The following is a 20,118-nucleotide window of genomic DNA, read 5'->3' on the forward strand; positions in this document are numbered from 1 at the left end:
GTCTACTATTGACCTCACCCCTTTCCTAAGAGGTCTTTAGGGGGTGTGCATAAGCGCACCAACGTGCCTACCGTCCCTGTCCTATTGTTTCTTTTTATTTTTCTTATATGTACCCATTTCATGTATTCATAGCTATGTATATACTTATACCTATTATTTTGTTAGCGATTGACAAATAAAAATAAATAAAATAAAAATAAATAAAATAAAATGTTGAGTGGGCAACTCAAACACAATTCTTATTTCTAACTCCCTTGCTCAGTGTCAGTTCAAACACCTTTGCGAGAGTTATTCCTTGCTTCCCTGCATTTGGGAGTGTCAGAGAAGGAGAGGCAGAGAAAAAGAGCTCTTACCAAAAGAATGGCACCCTTATCAACTCCTGCTTCTTAGCTTTTCAATTCCAAAGCTTTAATCTTCATGAAAAGAAAGCAAATAACTAGCAATTACGGAATTACTATGCTCTCCAGGGTTTTAAACACACACACACATACAAATATGGTAGCCATGTAGTGAACACGCAAGCCCAACCTCTGGGAAATAATTTTGTGAAAGCACTATAACATATTTCCCAAATTTTGAAAGCAGCCTGTCCATAAAAGGCTGTTTTCCCTGAGTGTGTGCACTTTTCTCACCTCTTCATTATAACAGAATAATAGTTAGAAGGGACCTTGGAGGTCTTCTAGACCAACCCCGTTCAAGCAAGAAACCCTATACTATTTCAGATAAATAATTGTCCAATCTCTTCTTATAAACATCCAGTATTGGAGCATTCACAACTTCTGGAGGCAAGTTGTTCCACTGATTAATGGTTTTAACTATCTGGAAATTTCTCCTTAGTTCTAGGTTGCTTCTCTCCTTGATTAGTTTTCATCCATCCATAAGCTGTGCCGATGGCTTTGCATAAATTCTCCTAAATTCAGTTTTTATTGGAAGCCAATTGTTCAGCCGCTTCTCAAAAGTTCAGAATGTGATGTGACAAAATTGCTGTAACATATGATAATAAATCTAACATGCATGAAGAGAAGGATGGCTGGAGGGGTGGGATACAAAAGGGTTAACTACTGGATTTACCAGCTTCGCTAGCCTCATAAATCATCATTAGCACCTGCTGAGAAGCAGCCTTTGAAACAGCCCTCTTTTCTTGTTTTTTTAACTGCAGGTTTGGCAGCTGATGTTGAAAACTCAGGAAATAAAGATCAGGTAAGAGCCCAGGCGGTCGGGTGGGCAAAAACATCAGCAGACACAGAACCGGTTCTATGTCTGCTGCTCTTCAGAACTACCGGTTCTACAGAGGTGGACAGAACCGGTAGAAACCCACCCCTGGATGCCTGCCTTTTATAGGTATTTTAAAGAATACTGTACTTAGATATGCTTTTAATATATAATATCAGGATTGCCAAAATCCAGAGGACTTTTTTTTTAGGTTTTTTTAGGTTTTGCCTTTGGGCAAGCCCCTGCAGTTTTCTTGGCTGGATGCAGAAATGGTTTTCCCTTGCCGCATTTTTCCTAGGGCTGAGAGAGAGAGAGAGAGAGATTGGCCCAAGGTCATCCAGCTGGCTTTGTGCTTAAGGCAGGACTACAACTCAAATCCCCCCCCCCCAATGCAATGAAACAAAACAACTGGAATGCATTGGGGTTTGTTTGTTTTCTACTAAGGAGTCACCCAACCATGTTTCTGGGAAATAGTTTAAGTTCACCTCTTGATAATATCAAAGGTGTCTCCATGTAGTTTGATTGCCAACATTTATGGAAGTGATTAACTACTGTATGGCTGCCTTCCAGGGGATTGTTCAACTTCCTGGTCTAGCCTACAGCCCTGGTTTTTATTGGTGGTTGTCCCATTCAAATGATATTAAATTATTTAAACAAATCAATAAAACAAATATAGGCAGTCCTAGGTTAATGATCACACATTCAACAACCATTCAACGGGATTGAACAAGTGGCCCTTACGACCAGTCCTCAAAGCGGCTGCTGTAGCAGCACCTTCACTGTCACCTGGACTGCTACCTTACCTGCTGGCTTCCCACAAGTACAGGCAGTCGACTTACAGCCACAATTGAGCCCAAAGGTTATGTTGCTAAGCGAGACAGTCTTTAAATGAGTTTTGCCCCACTTATGACCTTTTTTGCCACAGTGGTTAAGTGAATCACTGCAGTAAGCACAAAAAATTTGTACCAACCGACACACTGTATATAATTGAAAGAGGGTTTTGTAATGTTTATGTCTGTGTAAAAAATAAAAAAAATGTTTATATAAAAAAAACCTGAAGAAGCTTCTTGGATGAGAAGCGAAACGTCTTCAAGCAAAACAAAGAGAGTGCAATTTCAAAAAACACCTTTGGGACAATCATGAGCTATATGGTTGAGAATTTCCATAGATAGACAGATTTTCTAATTTTTCAGTATAGCAGACCAGCTTGCTTGGGGTTACAATTAAAATCAACCTTAAAGGAAAATCCAAGCTACAACTAAGAATGAAACACTACTGATGTGGAGAGCAAATAAGGAAGATGTGCAGCGGGCATTCATGTGTTCCCTGGAGTTGAAAATGGATACAGATAGTCTTTGACTTACAACAGTTCATTTAGTGACCGTTCGGTTACAGCAGCGCTGAAAAAAGTGACTTATGACCATTTTTCACACTTATATCCATTGTGGCATCCCCATGGTCATGTGATCAAAATTCAGGTGCTTGGCAACTGGCATGCATTTATGACAGTTGCCGTGTCCTGGGGCCAAGCCCCCCCCCCCAAGGTCAAACAACCCTGATGCGGCCCTCTGAAATTGCGACCTTCCGACAAGCAAGTCAATGGGAAAGGCAGATTCACGTAACAACTGGATTTCTAGCTGAATAAATGCAACACTTCACTTAACAAGGATGGCAAGGAAAGCCATAAAATGGGGGCAAAGTTCACTTAACAAATGTTTCACTTAGCAACATAACTTTCAGGCTCAATTGTGGTTGTAAGTTGAGGACTGAGAAGTCCCCATTGAATATGGCAAGTCCCCATTTTCCAGCATAAAGGCAGCTTCCACTGGAGCTGCCTTCCCAAGTGCCAAACTTAGATGTTGAGAGTTTGCAAACACATCTGGGTCAGCCAGACATCCTTCTCTTTCTCAATCAAATCTATGCCTTTAAAACCAAGACAAGGCTGAGAGATCATTCAGTCTTTCTTCCTGCCCAACCTACCTCGCAGGGCCGTTGTGAGGGTCCAAAGGATGCCACAGATCCTTGGAAGGCAACTTATATGTGGCATAAATGCAATTGTACCCATTCATACATCGATAAATGAGCTTTAATCTGTTCCAATGGAAGCAACCCTTATATCTCCATTCATTTGGTTAGGCACTACAGTTCCTTTCCTTTCCTTCATTCCCTTCCCTTCCATCTTCCCTTTCCTTCCTACTTCCTTTCTCTCCATTTTTCCTTTCCTCCTTTTCCCCTTTTCTTTCCTCCTTTCCTCCTTCCCTCTTTCCTTTCTCTCCTCCATTTTTTCTTTCCTTTTCCCCCTTTCCCTTCATTTCCTTTCCTTCTTTCTTTCCCTTCCCTCTTTCCTCCCTACTTTCCTTTCTCTCCTCCATTTTGCCTTTCCTTTCCTCCTTCCCTTCCCTCTTTCCTTTCTCTCCTCCATTTTTCTTTCCTTTTCCCCTTTCCTTCTTTCCTTTCCTTCTTTCTTTCCCTTCCCTCTTTCCTCCCTACTTTCCTTTCTCTCCTCCATTTTCCTTTCCTTTTCCTCCTTCTCCTTCCCTCTTTCCTTTCCCCCTTTCCTTCATTTCCTTTCCTTCTTTCTTTCTTTCCTTCCTTTCCTTCCTACTTTCCTTTCTCTCCTCCATTTTTCCTTTCCTTTTCCTCCTTTCCCTTCCCTCTTTCCTTTCCTTCCTATTTTCCTTTCTCTCCTCCATTTTTCCTTTCCTTCCCCCCTTTCCCTTCGTTCCCTTTCCCGCCGCGTCTTCGTCAGCTCCGCGCCCTTCGCGCCACGCCAAGTTCACCCGGCAGCCACGCCGGAGGCCGGCGCCCGCATGGGCGTGAAAGGCGTGAGAGAGCTGGCGAGGGGCTCGCCTCGTTCCCGGCGCCGGCCAGCAGAGGTCTCTGCCTCTCTCCGGAGGAGGAGCCGCTGCTTAGCGGCTTTCTCCCTCCGCGCGTTGGGGGCTGCGCTTTTAACTTCAGATGCTTCCGACTCCATTGTGGTTTGCGATCCGGCCGCCGCCGCCGCTCCTCCGAGCTGGATCTCCCTTTCTCGTCTTGCAAGGGATATAAGAGCGGCCGTCTCTTCTTTGTCTTTCCCGGCTGCCCTGGGCGTTGGGCGGCACCAGCTGGGGGCCTCCCCCCCTGAAGCCCCGAGGACGGACCCCGCGGCTGCCCTGGGGTGCATATAAGCGGGAGCTTCCAGGTAAAAATGAATGGAGCGATCCCGGGGGGCGCACGAGGAAGGCAGCGGGGGAGGCGGTGCGGTGCGGGCTCCGCTCCGCAGGGTCGTCGAGGGGGCGGGCAGGTTTTCCGAGAAAAAGCCTTTGCAAAAGCGGGCGGCAGAGCTGCGGGGGATCCATTTTCTGCCTCAGCTTCCCAGTCCTCTCTCGGTTTAGCCTTCCGGCGCCCCCCCCCCCTTCCCCAAAGGCGGTGCAACTTTTCTGGGGTCCCCAAATAGACGGCCTTAGAGGGTGGGGTTCAACCTAAGGATTCGTTCATATTTGGGGGTGGGTGGGGGTGGCGGAGGATATGCCTCCCTCTCCCGCTTGGCCCTGGGGGTGGGTTGTTGTGTGGAATGATTGTCCCGGGTATCAATTAGGCGTGTTCCCCCCCCCCCCCGCCGCCCCCCAAAAGGAAAATGGCTTGGTTCCCTTTTTAAAAAAAAAATTGCATTGGCTTCGATGGAGGCCTGGGCTCTCCGTTTGAAATTCTATCCCCCGCCTCCCCCAGCATTCAGATCTGGGTTGTGGTTGCGGATTGGCGGGGGAGGACGGAATGCTTTGCACACGCTCAGAGGAACTCTCCGGGTTCCAGCCAGGCTCTCATTTGAATTTTAATAGCTTTCTTTGGGATTCAGAGGTGGAGGTGTGGGGGAGGGCTTAAAGGGGTTTGATTGTTTAATTTTTATGAATCGCTGTCTGCATCCGCCTACGTTTTTAGACAGTCCTTGTTAAGCTCTGCTAATGGAGTAAGAAGGAGAAGGCCACAAATAAAAAGGAGGAAGGGAGGAAAACGAGAGAGCCGGTAAATACCCACACTTATTCCAAAAAAAAAAACAAAAAACACGTTATGAATGGCCAAGTCTGCTTATTATTCAGACTAATTTTGAAGTCTTAAAATTTGGAGTCCTTCAGGACTCTTCCCTTAGAGGTGGGGGGGATAAAATCTGGCTTGCTGCTGAAATCGGGAAGCCTCTATCTGGTTGCAGCCTTGAGAATAGAGGTGTTGGAGGAAATGATAAATATAATTGGATAAAGGGCCCGTTTAGTACCATGCAGTTTGCCCCAAGGAATGCTGGGATAGAAAGAATGAATGGCTGTTCCCTTTTAAAGAAAATCCAGCAAATTTACCTCCATATTGAAGTGAAATCTTAATTGATCACTGTAGACAAGACTCCTGCTTGCTTTTGAGCTAAATAAATGTCTCTTATTCTTACTGCATCTTGCCTGCAAGGATTTAAGGGTGTGAATTGGATTAAGAAGGGTGCGGTAGTTTTCTTCGCTTTGCAACAGTCCTGTGAGGTAGGTGAGTGCAGGAGGCAGTGTTCAATCCAAGATTATGACCTGCGAAGGTAGCCTCTACCTGCAGAAATTTCCCAAGGCCCTCTGAATGAAAGCAATTTCCTCAGAGGATGTCCATTTCTTCCAAGCAGAGGGCTTTATGAGGAACAGCTGCCTTTGTGGCTTCAGTAATGAGAATTTTTTTTTTCTTCCCCTTTACTGATCATCCAGATTAAGTCAAAAGCTTACCTATTTATGACGGTTGCAATGTCCTAGGATCATGTGATCAATTTTTTGTGACCTTCTGAGAAGCAAAGTCAATGAGGAAGCTAGATTCGCTTAATAACCATGTTACTAACTTACCAACTGCAGTGATTCACTTAACTGTGGAAAGAAAAGTGATAAAATGGGGCAAAGCGCACTTAGTGACTATCTCACTTAAGAACACAAATTTGGGACCCAACCGTGCTTGTAAGTCAAGGACTACTTACATAGATTTTCCCCAATAAAAAGGCTGGAAAATAACAGGGTTGTGCCTTGTTCTTTGCCCTGGATCATCTCCAGATGATAGGTAGAACCACAAGACCCATCTTCATTGAACAATCTCTGCAAGCCTTGATTAAACCAGGTTTAATGGTAGAAGTGGCCTTTGAGAAAGATCTGAAAGAAGAATGAGTGTGAACTCAGCCTGACATCTATTTATTTTATATATCAAGTTTGGAGATGGCCCATTAATTAATGTAGAGGTAATCCTTAATCAGCCCATCATTTCTGTTGCTAAGCAAGGCAATTGCGCCCCATTTTGCAAACCTATTTGCCACTGACGTAAAACAAATCACTGCGGTTGTTTAGTGAATCATGCAGTCATTAAGTGAAACTGGCTTCCCCCATTGACTTTGCTTGCCGGAAGGTTACAAATAGTGATTACGTGACCTCGGGATAGTATGACGGTCATAAATACATGTCAGTTGCCAAGGGACTGAATTTTGAACAAGTGACTGGGGATGCTGCAATGGTGGTAAGTGAAAACCAATAAGTCACTGTTTTCAATGCTGTTGTAACTTCAGATGGTCACTAAACAAATGGTTCTAAGTCGAGGACTATCAGTATTTTCATGTGTGTTTCACAGATTTTCTCATTTTTCAAATAGAAGAGAATATCTGTAGCTCGGGGTTGACATGAGGGGTCCTTGTTGCTCTCTGAGCTTGGTGGTTTTCTTGCGGATGTTTCATTACTCAACTACCGTGTTTCTCATATAATAAGGCCGGCTCTTTTTTTTTTTTGAGCCCCGAAAAAATGGCTAGGCTGTCTTTTCAGGGGTGACTTAATTCCCCCCCTTGCATCTTTGGGCGGGCAGCGACGGCTTGGATGTTGACCTCGGTGTTGGTGGGGCACTTCGTGCTGGGGTCAACGCAGGCAGCACCAAATCTGGGTGTGCAACAAAAGTACTTCCTAATGGCAAGCCATTAGGGAAGTGGTGGGGGGACCATTCCCCCCGTTTTGCATGTTTTAATATAGGCCTTAATTTGGGGGGAGGGGCTTAATTTCATTTCATGCCTATAAAACATGCTGGGACTTCCTATTGGGGGAGGCCATATTGTTGGAGAAACAGGGTAGGTAACACCATCAGTGCTGGAAGGGAGTAGGGCCTATGTTTGTACACAGTGGTTTACCCTTCCAGTTTCATTTTTGCCTCTCATTTTTTCCTGCAGGGCTGGTGGTCCATTGGTGGGATAGTTGTAGTCCAAAATAGGTGGAGGTCACGATATAACCAGATTATTGTCCTTTTGAGGAAGAAAGGTGAATTTCCTGAGAGGATTCAGATATGGAGTTAGAGTGGTGCGGTGGCTTAGAGGTGGAGTTCTTGCCTCACAATCAGGAGGCTGTGAGTTCAATCCTAGATAGAGGCAGATATTTCTCTGGGCATGTTGAGAATATATCTACTGACTAGAACTCTGCATTGGTGACAGGAAGGGCATCTGGCCAGTAAACACTCAGCTCCATTCAATTGCCCAGAATTCACCTGCAAGGGATTATGGGGTCATAAAAAGGAGATGATGATTCAGGTGTAGATTGAGGCATCTGCAGCAACATAATGCCTCTCTTCTCTTATCTAAGTTTTTTTTATTTTATTTAACAAGCAGGATAAGGACTGGCCCTACTGTATAAAAAGTGTGTGGGGAGTTTGGTGTCTAGAAGGCCATTTTTATGAAAGCTCTGCACTTTTTTTCCCCAACATCCAGATATTTTTCCTGCAAAGACAACCAGCTACTTCAGAAGGAAATGGCCCAGGCACATTCTGCACAGGTAAATCTGTGACAAATGTAGACAGATGGAGAGAGAACTTTATTTTGGTCACTGACCAATAAAAATACAGTCAATAAAATGAACAACACAAAACTATCCCCTAACAACAAGAACTGTTAGCAACCATTTTGAGGCAACACAAAACTATCCCCTAACAACAAGAACTGTTAGCAACCATTTTGAGGCATGTAGCAAAATTGTGCTACTTTTAGAGAAATGAAATATATCTTGATTATTTAACACATAGTGCAAATAAAAGCTATCGGAGTACAAATAGTAGTGAATGTCCCTATAGAACTTTTGCAGTACATAGACTGTGTTATTTATTAAATTTGTATACTACTCACCTCACTATTAGAGTGACCCTGGGTGGCCTATAGAACCAGTTTGATCTAATGGTTAATGCACCAGGTTAGAAATTGGAGATCATGAGTTCAAGTCCCACCTTAGCTATGAAAGCCAGCTGGCTGACCTCGGGCCAGTCACACAACTCTCAGCCCAATTCACCTCACAGGGTTGTGGGGAAAATAGGAGTTGGATATGTTCACTCCTTGAGTTATTTGTTTAAAAAAAAAAAGATATGAATGGATGAATGAATTACATAATACAAAATGATTGTTTGCTAGGGTTGTGGTGTATTTTTAACCAATAGATGAAGATATATGTTCACTGGAGCACTGTTGGGTGAATGGCTAGAGGGAGGATGACTTTCCCTTGCTCTAGACCTTTGCAAACAATCCTATTTTTCCGCTTTCCTTTATTTAGATCCAGCAGGATCTCTTAGGCTCTGATCAAGAAAGACTCTACAGAGAAGTGATGAAAGAGAGTTATAACACCATCTTCAGAGGTGAGACGGCTCTTAACCTGTTCTTTTTGTTGTTTGTAGCACCATAAACATAAACTGCCTTTGCATTTGAATATCTTAGCAAAGAAAACCAGAGAGGTTGCGCATGAGACCATCAGAGTTAAATTTAATTGGGGAATGTGTTTACCTCCTTAAGTAATTTGACCAAAAAATAAAATTTATGACATTCAATTAATCTAACTCTCAGGGTTTGTAGAAGAGGTAATAATCATTGGGTAGGTTCAGATATTGAGATAAATCACATTTATTTAATAAACTATAACTGAACCGCTGTTATCATTAAGCCTAAGGCATGGTATTCAAGCTATAATTGCCAGGTGGGCATAAAATACCAATGCCAGAATAAAATACATTTTAAGAAATCATTTTGACTTGATCGTTGTGCAAACTCAATTACTTTGTCTTCCTAAGAAATAGCCTTACATCTGTTTGAAAAATGTGGTTTCAGATTGAAGAACTTAATCTAAGTGGATTTTTTTAGCCTCTATTTAGGATTTTTTTTAGATCTCGGAGGTTCTTGGCAAATCATGCAGTATTCTATTGCTATATGCCAAAAATTTTGAATTATCAGCAGCCAAATACATTCTAGCCAAGTTAGTTGTTTCATTGCCTGGAATGTGTAATGCAGCTCAGTGCATTCAGATAGTCCAGGGGTGTCAAATTTAAGCCAGTGGGGTGCTTATATCTGGCCTGTGGGACCACCCTGGAAACAGTGAAGTACTGGACCCACGGTGCCTCTGCCAGTGAAAATGGAGCTCAGGAAGGCAGCTCTCCCAAGCTCTGTTTTCGCTGGCAGAGGGTTGCAGGAGGCTGTCACAACCGAAAACGGAGCTCGGGAGCCTGTTTTCACTGGCAGAGTGCTTGGGCCACCACCGGCGCCCCTGACACAAGAGACGTTGAGCTGGCCGACCCCCCCGCCTCGCCAAGCCCCCCAGGTCAAACAACCCTGATGTGGCCCTCTGAAATTGAATTTGACACCCCTGAGATAGCCCTTAACTTACAACAGTTTGTGTAGTGACTAAAGTAACTTATGACCATTTCCACACAACTGTTGTCAGCGTTCCAGCGAACCTCCACTCCAACCAATAACTCCGAGACAGACATCTTCTCAAAAGTTCCTTTTATTTTGGATAGTAACTGGCACAACTGGGGAATCCCGAATCTGAAAATTCCGGGCTTCCTTGCAATAAGTAACTACAAATGCATTCCCTTAACACCCATCATCACATTACATGTCCCAATCACCACCCATCCCAACTTAAGACTTCCCCATACTTATGTGCAAAATAACATGACCTTGAATTAGAAAAAGAATGTTGTTATGCCTAACTACATACACGCCAAGAAATTTCCCCCTCCCACTTTCCCAGGCTCAAAATGTGGCAGCATGGGAGCATCTGGTCTCAGTATGGCTTCCAAAGCTGGCAACTGTTGTGGCATCCCTATGGTCACATGATCAAAATTCAGATGCTTGACAACTGGTTCATACTTATGACGGTTGCGGTGTCCCGAGGCCATGTTACTAACTTTAACAACTGCAGTGATTCACTTAATAACTTTGCAACAAAGGTCGTAAAATGGGGTAAAAGTCATTTGGGCTCAGCTGTGGCCATAAGGCAAGGACTACCTATATTTGAGGGTGGGGGGAGTAATTGGCATTCCAATATAATTGAGGGCCTCCTCTCAGTTGATTGGGTGAGTTTTGAAAATATGCAATCATTTGCATATAAGAAAATACTAGAAAGGGAAGATTTACATTCTTAAACTTGTTTTGCTGGGTAACAACATTTAATGGAGTCATTCTTTCTGATGTCTATAGACCTGCATGTATGTACAGTATATCTTTCAGGATTTGTCTTCTTCCATGTTGGCCAGAGAGAAATAGAAGCATTCTTTTGCCCCCTACCTTGGATTGGTAGGAGACTGAAAGCCAGTACATTGTGGGAAGTTCAGGGAGCTGGCCTGGGTTGCGGGAGAGCCAGGTTCAAGTTTTTATTTTCCCATGGAAGTTCACTGAGATAGTGACACTTTCTCAAGCTAGGATTGTTGTAGAGATGAAAATGAAGTGTTGTGCCATGCGTATTGCCTTGAACTCTTTAGAGGTGGAGAAAAGGTGAGATATAAAGCAAAGGTGTAAAAGTTTCCCTATCAGTCATTTCCATTTCTTGATTGTGAGAGAACCAGCGTTGTCTGAAGACATTTTCTGTGGTCATGTGGTCAGCATGGCTATATGCCAAACGCACATACATGAAACACTGTTAACCTTCCCACCAAAGTGGTACCTATTTATCTACTCGCATTTGCATGATTTTGAACTGCTAGGTGGGCAGGAGCTGGAACAAGGAACGGGAACTCTCACCTCATCACGTGGTGCTCGGGTCTCAAACCCAGGCTGTCAGCTTTCCAGCTGACAAGCTCAATGTCTTTAACTGTTGAGCCGTCGCGCCCCCTGATATGAAGCAAATAATGTAAAAAAAATGATGCTTCTATTGCCATCTTTTCGTCTTGCTTGCATGAATGCCCCTGCTTGCTTATACCTTTTCTGCAGCAGAAAAATATATACTTCACTCACCTGCTTCTTCGCTTTCTCTCTCTCTTCCAGCTTCTCCTCTTCAGCTTCAAAAATCTGAACTCCTGGCGCATCTGAAACGAGGACAGGAAGGTCTTCAGAGCTCCAGCAATGGTGCTGATCAAAAACTGGTTAAAGAAGCCCTGAAGAAATGGCCAGAATCAGGAAACTGGTGGAATTCCTACCGGAGTCCCGTGAGCGTGCCCACTTCAGATTCATCGAGTTCAGGTCAGGGTTACCCCTAAATCAGAGGTCTCCAAACTTGGCAACTTTAAGACTTGTGGACTTCAACTCCTAGAATTCTGGGAGTTGAAGTCCACAAGGTTTAAAATTGCCAAGTTTGGAGACCCCGTCCTAAATCTTGGCATCCACGTGGGGGCACCTTTATAGCTTCAAGACATATTCTGTCCTTAAAAATAGCTTCATCTATAGATCCCTACCTACTACATGAAAGTGGCGATAGATATTGCAGAAAGGTTAATCCTTAACTTCCGACCACAATTGAATTGAAAATTTCTACCGCTGAGCAAAACAGTTATTTTCCCATTTTACGATCTTTCTTGCCACAGTTACATGAATCACTGCAGTTAATGACATCATTAAGTGAATCTGGCGGGTCCCATTGACCTTGTTTGTTAGGACGTCACAAAATTGACATTGAGGATCCTGCAACGGACATGAATGTGAAAAACGGCCGTGAGTCACTTTTCAGTGGTGCTGTTGTTACTTTGAATGGTCACTAAAATGAATGGTTGTATGTTGAGGATTATTGTACAGTAGTTAAGGTAGCGGCCTAGAAACTAGAAGATGGTTTAAATTCTGGTCATGACTTAGCCGTGAAAACCGGCTTGGTGACTTTGGGCTGTGACTCTCAGCCCAATTCACCTTACAGGGTTGTTGTGGGTAAAAGGGGGGGGGGGAGGAGGAGAGTGTTAGCTATATTCTCTGCCTTGAATTATTTATAAAAATAATAAAGACTGGATAAAAATCTAATGAATACTACTTAACTTTAGAATAGAATAGAATAGAATAGAATAGAATAGAATAGAATAGAATAGAATAGAATAGAATAGAATAGAATACTTTATTGGCCAAGTGTGATTGGACACACAAGGAATTTGTCTTGGTGTAAATACTCTCAGTATACATAAAGAAAAGACACATTCGTTAAGAATCAAGAATCATAACGTTCAACACTTAATGATAGTCATAGGGTACAATCAACAATCAAATCATACTAGGAAGCAGTCAATATAAATCGTACGGATACAAGCGACAAAGTTACAGTCCTACAATCACAAGTGGGAGGGGATGGAGTGATGAGAAGATTAACAGTAATAGTAGTGCACACTACTAAATGCACTGGAACTAAGGTCCAGTTCATTTGTTTTCTCTTTTGGTTTTTGGAAACTAGACATCTATTAAATTAATCTAAAATTCCTGCCTTTAAGCGTCAGGATTGATACGGCTGAATAACCTGGAATGTGGCTGTTAAAAGATAAGAAAAATTCTCATAACAGGAATCTTAATTTTGTCTAGCTCAGGGGTGTCCAACTCAGTTTTATTGAGGGCTGCATCAGGGTTATGTTGGGCCGGGGAGGCATGGTCACTCATGTCAGGGGGTGCCTGTGGTAGCCCGAGTGCTTTGCTAGCGAAAATGGGCTCCCAAACTCTGTTTTCGGCTTTGGTGACCACCTGTAACCCACTGCCACTGAAAACGGAACTTGGGAAAGTTGCACATAGCCCTCCCAAGCTCTGTTCTTGCTGGCAGAGGCACTGCGGGCAGGTCCTTCGCTGTTTCCAGGACGACCCCACAGGCCAGATCTAAGCCACCCCGTGGGCCGGATCTGCCCCCCCCCCCGGCTTGAGTTTGACACCCCTGGTCTAATGGCTCTTTTTTTTTTTTCTAAATTCAAAGCTCGAGCCTGATTTCATTTTACAATCTGGAACGTGTCCCAATCCATGGTTTTGGTGGTGTGGTGAAATCTCCAGAATGGGGTGTGGTGGTGCTTGAAGTTCAGAGGCTGATTAGCTTGGTATCCCTGCAGGGAAGGCAGAAAGGAGGAATTCCTTATTTGGTTGTTCCCAAGAGCACGCAGGTAGTCCGACGAGATTTTTGTACAGGTAGTTGTGAACAACAGTTCGTTTAGTGACTGTTCAAAGTTACAGTGGCACTAAAAAAGGTAACTTATGACCGTTTTTCACACAACTGTTGCAGCATCCCCAGAGTCACATGGACAAAATTCGGATGGTTGGCAACTGGCATGTGCTTACGACTGTTGCAGTGTCCCAGGGTCATGTGATCCCCTTTTGTGACCTCCTGACAAGCGAAGTCAGTAGGGAAGCCAAATTCGCTTTACAACCTGTGTTACTAACTTGACGACTGCGGTGATTCACTTAACAATGGTGGCAAGAAAGGTGGCAAAGTGAGGCAAAAACTCATTTTAACAAGAGAAATTTTGGGCTCAAATGTGCTTGTAAGCCGAGGATCACTTGTAAATAGGGAAGTAGCAGTAAAAGAACGGATCGGCTCGCCATGTCGTTCTGGTTCCTTGCACCTGACATTAATTTCGTCAGACTAATCGCGCTCTCTTGGAAACAGCCAGATATTCCAGAAGATTTTGCAAGTGGGGGTCGGGGAGACTGTCAGGTCTCCGTCGCTTCCTCCCCTGCAAGGATTCCAATAGCAACAGCACTTAGACTTATATACCGCTTCACAGTGCTTTTACAGCCCTCTCTAAACAGTTTACAGAGTCAGCACATTGCCCCCAACAATCTGGCTCCTCATTTTACCCACCTCGGAAGGATGGAAGGCTGAGTCAGCCTTGAGCCTGGGGAGATTCGAACTGCTGGGCAGTCAGCAGGATTAGCCTGCAATACTGCATTGTAACCACTGCGCCACCAAGCTAGCCAACCAAACTCAACTCTACTCTCCGCCTTAAACGGAGATTAGGTGGCATCTCTACTTGGCCTGTCTGGAAACATCCTTTTCTGTTTTTTCTCTCCCAGCAGACGACGACGTTGCAAGCGAGAAGGAAGAGGAGGAGAGCATTCCATGGGAGAATCAGCGGATTGCGAAACCTCGTGCTGCTTTGCTAGGCCAATGGGAGAATGTCCAGCGGCAGGGGAAAGCTTGCAAGATTCAGCACGGCTGCCTGCAGGACTCTCGCCCCAGAGTTAATTGTGCTGGCGGAAAAAAGAAAGGCAGCAATAGCCAGCAAGGCATGAATACCGAAGAGAGCCAGAACGAATGCACCGTGTGTGGGAAAAGCTTTGGCAGGAGATCGTCCCTCCTCAGACATTTCAAAGTCCACAGCGGAGACAAGCCTTTTCGATGCTCCGTCTGTGGCAAGTGCTTCCTTGCGAAAACCAGCCTGGTTTTACATAAAGAGAGCATGCATAAAAAACGGCCCCGTTCAGGAAAGAAAAGCTGGGAGTGTCGTGAGTGCGGGCAAAACTTCGCCCGGAAAGCCTTTCTGACGGAGCATCACAAGATGCACAGCAGTGAAAAGACGCACCCGTGCCCTGCCTGTGAGGAAAGCTTCGCAGAAACCAGGAACCTTGTGAAGCATCTTATGACCGCTCACTCGGGGGACCATGTCTTTAAGTGCCCTGTCTGTGGAAAAGGCTTTATGAAGGAGAAGGACCTCGCGAAGCACCAAGCAAAGAACCACGGCAGCAGCTTTTGCTTTCCCAGTCTGGGCAGCGAAAACAGCTGCAAGGAAAAACCATCCTCGATCAAACACAAGAGACTTCATCTGAACCCCGAAACTCTGCCTTGCGCAGCGTACGAAGGAAATGGTGGGGTGGAACGTCCCCTTACCTGCGGTCACTGTGGGAAGTCTTACAAGCAGGAGAAGGCTTTCCTTAACCATCAGAGTGTGTGCATCAGGCCGCAACCAAGCGGCGAAGGAAAAGCCCTCAAGGAAGACAGCCCGCTCACTAAAAACCAGATCACTTACGTGGAAATGAAAGATAACACTTGCTTCGACTGCGGGAAGCCTGTTTGCAAAAGTTCGCTGCTGGCCTCTCAGCCCAAAGCGGACCAGGAAAAGAAGCTTCAGGTGTGCCCTGAATGTGGGGAAAGCTTTAGAGACAGCCAAGGTTTTGCCGACCACCTGAGAAGCCACCCAAAGGCGCCGTCTTCTCAAAACGTCTCGGATTGGGAGGGCCTTGGGGAAAAAACGCCGCCCGTTGTCCAGCCGGTAATGCTGGAGAAGAAAAGCCGCTACGAGTGCCGAGGCTGCAGGCGAGACTACTCGACTCATTATAACCTCAGGAGGCACCAGCGAATCCACGTGGAATGCCGGGTCAGGAGGAACGCCCGCAAGGGGAAGGATGCCGCCCACAGCTGGTTCTTCATGGACTTCCCGAAAGCCCGTAGCAGAGAACAGACCCTTCAGCACAAATGCACCTTCTGTGGGAAAGCCTTCAAAACGAAAAGCACCCTCGGCCGACACCACCAAATCCACATCAAAGGCAAGCCTTACAAATGCACCATCTGCGGGAAAGCCTTCGTCTACCGGTACACCCTCGCTCATCATCAAGAAATCCACCTGGAAGACCAGCTCTACCAGCACAAGTGCTCTTTCTGCACGAAAGCCTTCAGGACGCCATCGGCCCTCCGCCGACATCAGCAACTGCACAAGGAAGGCAAGCCGTACATCTGCAACATCTGCGGGAAAGCTTTTGCCTACAGGTACAACCTCACCCACCATCGGGAAATACACGTCGAAGGGCAGATTTACAAGTGCTCTTTCTGCTGGAAAGCCTTCCGAACCAGTTACTCCCTCAGCCGGCACAAGCGCATCCACACCGAGACCAGGTCCTATCAATGCCCTACTTGCAGGAAAGCCTTTGGAACAAAATATTCCCTTTGGCGGCATCAGGAGATGCACGTGAAAGAGGATCCGGATAGCTTGCTTGGCGGGAATGAGACCGGGGATGACTTAGTCAAAGATCAAGCAAGTGGTAGCGACGACAGCGTGGACAAACAGGTGGCCCATTCGGTCCACGCTCAGCGCCAGGAGGTCCTCCAGGAACGAAAACCTCCGGAAGGCTCTGAGAATACGAGCTGCTCGCTCCTCCCCGATCATCAAAGCAGCCGTGTAGAAGAAAGTGCTATTAAACAGTCAGACAGTCAGACTTTCAGGAGTGTTGGATTGGGGGTTAAAGGTCAAGACAGGCCTATAAAAGTAGAGCCCCAGCAGTGGACCAATGGTTCGGCGTACCCAGGACAGGGAATCCAAACGGAGGAAGGTCCCCTGGGGTCCCCTGAAAATGGGGACACCTCCTTAGGCCACTCGGGAAACCGTGCCATTAAAGACCCAGCTGATTGGTGTTTCCTGGGTAAATTGCCCGGGGTTGGTCCACAAGGGATGGTGGTCCCGCAGGAAAAGAAATATAGCTGCCCTAATTGTGGGAAGTCCTTTAGAGATAAATATTCCCTGACAAGACATCAGAAAGTCCACTTTCCCGAGAGGCCCTATCCGTGTCCAAGGTGTGAGAAAAGTTTCCGCACTACTAAAGACCTGGAGAAACATCAGGTGACCCATTCGGATCAGAGGCCTCACCAGTGTGGCGAATGTGGGAAATACTTTAAGACGAAATGCTCGCTCGATAAGCATCAGAAGACCCACAAAGGGGAAAAGCCATTCTGTTGCTCTTATTGCGGCCGAAGGGTGACCACCAGCACCATCCTTCGGTACCATCAGAGAACCCACACCGGGGAGAGGCCGTATAAATGTGCCGTGTGCGATAAAAGTTACGTCAGCAAGTGGTCCCTTAAAAAACATTTGGAGTTGCATTACAAAAAGAATCCGACAAAGGACCTTCAGGAAGCAAATCCTCTCGACCAGAAATGTTAAGGTGTCTTTGTCACTTGTGGGTGAAGAAAACGGGGACAAGGGTTTTGGAGGTCTTTTGGAACAGGTCTGGGTTGAAACATCCACCTTTAAGATTCCCAGGTTCTTTCTATACCCAGTGACTATAGCTACCTCAGAAACAGATTTTTGAATGTACTCTGCCTTTCCAATCTCGAATCATTCAGATAACTTCACTCCAAAAATGAACATCCATGCCACAAAGAGCCTGTAATAAAGAGGCTCCGTTTATTTTGAACGAGTGGACTTGGCTGAGAACTTGGATGCTGGAAAAAGTGATAAAGAGCATCCATGGTCCTACAGTTTGGAGTGATGGCAACGATAAATGCGAGCTGTCTTACGTTTCTTAACATTGTTTTCACATTGTAAAAAGCAGATAACTTTGTGTTGAAATAATTTCTCTTCTGCAGTGTACGTATATAAAGAAAGAAAAAAAAAAGACACAGGACAATTATTTTAAGAAGTGTGGGTGAGAAGGTTATAGTCTTGTTTTTCATAATGAAAATACTACTGGTTTGTGCAGTGAATGAAAAACGGATGAAATACATGTTGTTTTTCCAATGCACTTTGCATCGCCAAGAAGACATTCAAGGGTCAAATGTATTCTAAATCTTCCAAATATTAGGAATTCGCGTTTTGGGATCTGTAGTCAATAATACAAAACAGTTTTCTGTACGTTTTAGAACATGTTTTAAATTGAAAGCCATTGTTTTGCCGTTGGTAAAAGTAATTCAGAAGTTCATTGACACCCTCTGTCTCTTGCCTCCTAGTACCACTGCCACGTTACACTGTATAGGGAAGAAGGAATCTCAAGTTTTTGGAGCTGCAAGGAAGATGCAGGCCTTGAGATCTGTTACTATGCTTTCTTGGTTGCAAGTAGAAGTTTTGCAGACAAACGTGAAAAGTTAACTTCCTTGGACGATGTCCCTACCATTATCAGTTATGCTTGCTTGAGGTGATAGGAGCTGTGAAGATTTGAAGCCCCAAGAAGTGGGAAGTCACAGTGTTATACCAAATACCGAAATGCAAAAAGCAGAATTCTCTTATTAATTTTTTTTTTTAAATAAAGTGGAAAATCCCAGTGGTAACGGTGAATAAGAAATGCTGAGTATAAAGTCAGAAAAGTTTGGATTTTTTTTTTTAAATAATATGTAAGGACCCTAAAATAATAGATTGTATGAAGTCTGTTTAAATGAAAACTTTGTCAGTCGGGAATCTTGCATGGACGTTTTATTATGACTAGCTGTTTTTTTGGGAGCATTGCAATTTGCTACAGGTTATCAAGTAAAGCGTGAGTTGCATCATTTCCAGTGTCAGTTCATTATAAAATGTTTGTTTTCTGCAGCCGTTTTCTGGATTTTGTTTGGGGTGAGATGGGTAATTAGAGTCAATAAGCTGGCTTTCATTGAAATGTTAGCATATTCACACCAGCAGAAAAGTATCTTTTCCATGTGCTGTCGTCACTCAACTAGAGCTGAAGAAAAAAGTGCCTGCAAAAAGGTGATTTGTTTTCACTGGCAATCCAGAGGCAGCTGCATTTCTAGCTGAAATAATGGAAGAATTAAGAGGGGCATACAGTTAGTCCTTGACTTACAACAGTTCATTGAGTGACCATTCAAAGTTACAATGGCACTGAAAGAACCGTTGCAGCATCCCCGTGGACACGTGATTTATGGTCAATGCTTGACAGCGGATTCATATGGCGGTTGCAAGGTTCTGAGGTCATGTGATCGCCTTTTGTGAACTTCTGACGAGCAAAGTCAGTGGGGAAGCCAGATTCACTTAACAACGATATTGCTAATTTAACAACTGCAGTGATTCACTTAATAAATGTGGCAAGAGAAAAATTGTACAATGGGACAAAACTCACTTATCAAATTTCCCACTTAGCAATATAAATTTTGGGCTCAGTTGTCACATGTTGAGGACTACCTGTACTGTATTGCAGTGTTTCTCAACTTTTAAAATGCATGGACTTTTAACTCCCAGAATTCCCCAAGCAGCCCACTGGCTGGTATGGAATTCTGGGAGTTGAAGTGCTGCTGTATTGTCTTTCTGAGCCAATCGAGGTTCACACTGAGTTTTCTCCAGAGCTGTAACTGTAACAATACTTAGGTAGTTTGAATGTAGCTTATCACTTCAGATCAGGTTTTTTTTTTCAAACTTGGCAAGTTTAGGATATGTAGGCTTCAACGCCGCAGTATTCCCCAGCCAGCATGGTGACATGAGGTATCGTGTCAAGGATTGGGTGGAAATAAGATTCTGATTTTCTCTGCAACACAGAATTGAGTTTGGTTTGTGTGGAGGAGCATGTGCCCTGTTGTGGGATTCAGTATTGTCGTACAGCACCTGGACTGGAATTTCATCTGTTTTGGGTAAGCATTAACTAGTGAACGCAACCCATGCTGTCTGGGGCCAGGAAATCTCACCCTGTTTCTGCCTTATTTTGGTCATCCTAATTTCATTAGCCAGGTGAGTTGATTCTGTTTGGAAATTACACCTGAAGGGCACCATGCTGGGAAGGATAAGATTTGGGTGGTCCTCTTTCCATTTTGCATTGGAAAATCCTGCAGGAGTCCAGGAAATTATCCTGCAGATAAATGCAGAAGCTAGCTTTTTTATTTTATTTTTGCACATTTCAAAAACATCTTTTTTAGTGAACAGCATGATTCCAGGTTTTCACATTTTCATACAGACATGACCTTGGTTACATATTCATTCACATTTAATTTCATATCCTATCATTATATATTTTCTATAAATTTTCTCAAATATTTTTCTCAAACTTATATATTTTCTAATTTC

General features: G+C 44.4%; 1 protein-coding gene across 3 annotated transcripts; it reads left to right on the forward strand.

Annotated features, from left to right (window-relative positions):
• Nucleotides 1-4,094: 4,094 nt before the first annotated feature.
• LOC113422225 (uncharacterized) lies at nt 4,095-18,617 on the forward strand. Of its 3 annotated transcripts, none has more exons than XM_087954512.1 (5): nt 4,095-4,393; nt 7,934-7,997; nt 8,763-8,844; nt 11,465-11,659; nt 14,441-18,617. In XM_087954512.1, the coding sequence occupies exons 2-5, from the start codon at nt 7,974-7,976 to the stop codon at nt 17,296-17,298; spliced, it is 3,159 nt and encodes a 1,052-aa protein (XP_087810638.1). In that variant the 5' UTR covers nt 4,095-4,393; nt 7,934-7,973; the 3' UTR covers nt 17,299-18,617. The 3 variants fall into 3 exon arrangements, with proteins under 3 accessions (XP_087810638.1, XP_087810639.1, XP_026538812.2); XM_026683027.2 differs by having other exon boundaries at nt 4,100-4,393; nt 14,444-18,617; XM_087954513.1 differs by lacking the exon at nt 11,465-11,659 and having other exon boundaries at nt 14,444-18,617.
• Nucleotides 18,618-20,118: the final 1,501 nt, after the last annotated feature.

The sequence above is a fragment of the Notechis scutatus genome, chromosome 2, assembly GCF_049901735.1.
Source record: "Notechis scutatus isolate UNSWTSFEM ecotype Mainland chromosome 2, rNotScu1.2, whole genome shotgun sequence".
In the NCBI taxonomy this organism is placed as follows: Eukaryota; Metazoa; Chordata; class Lepidosauria; order Squamata; family Elapidae; genus Notechis; species Notechis scutatus.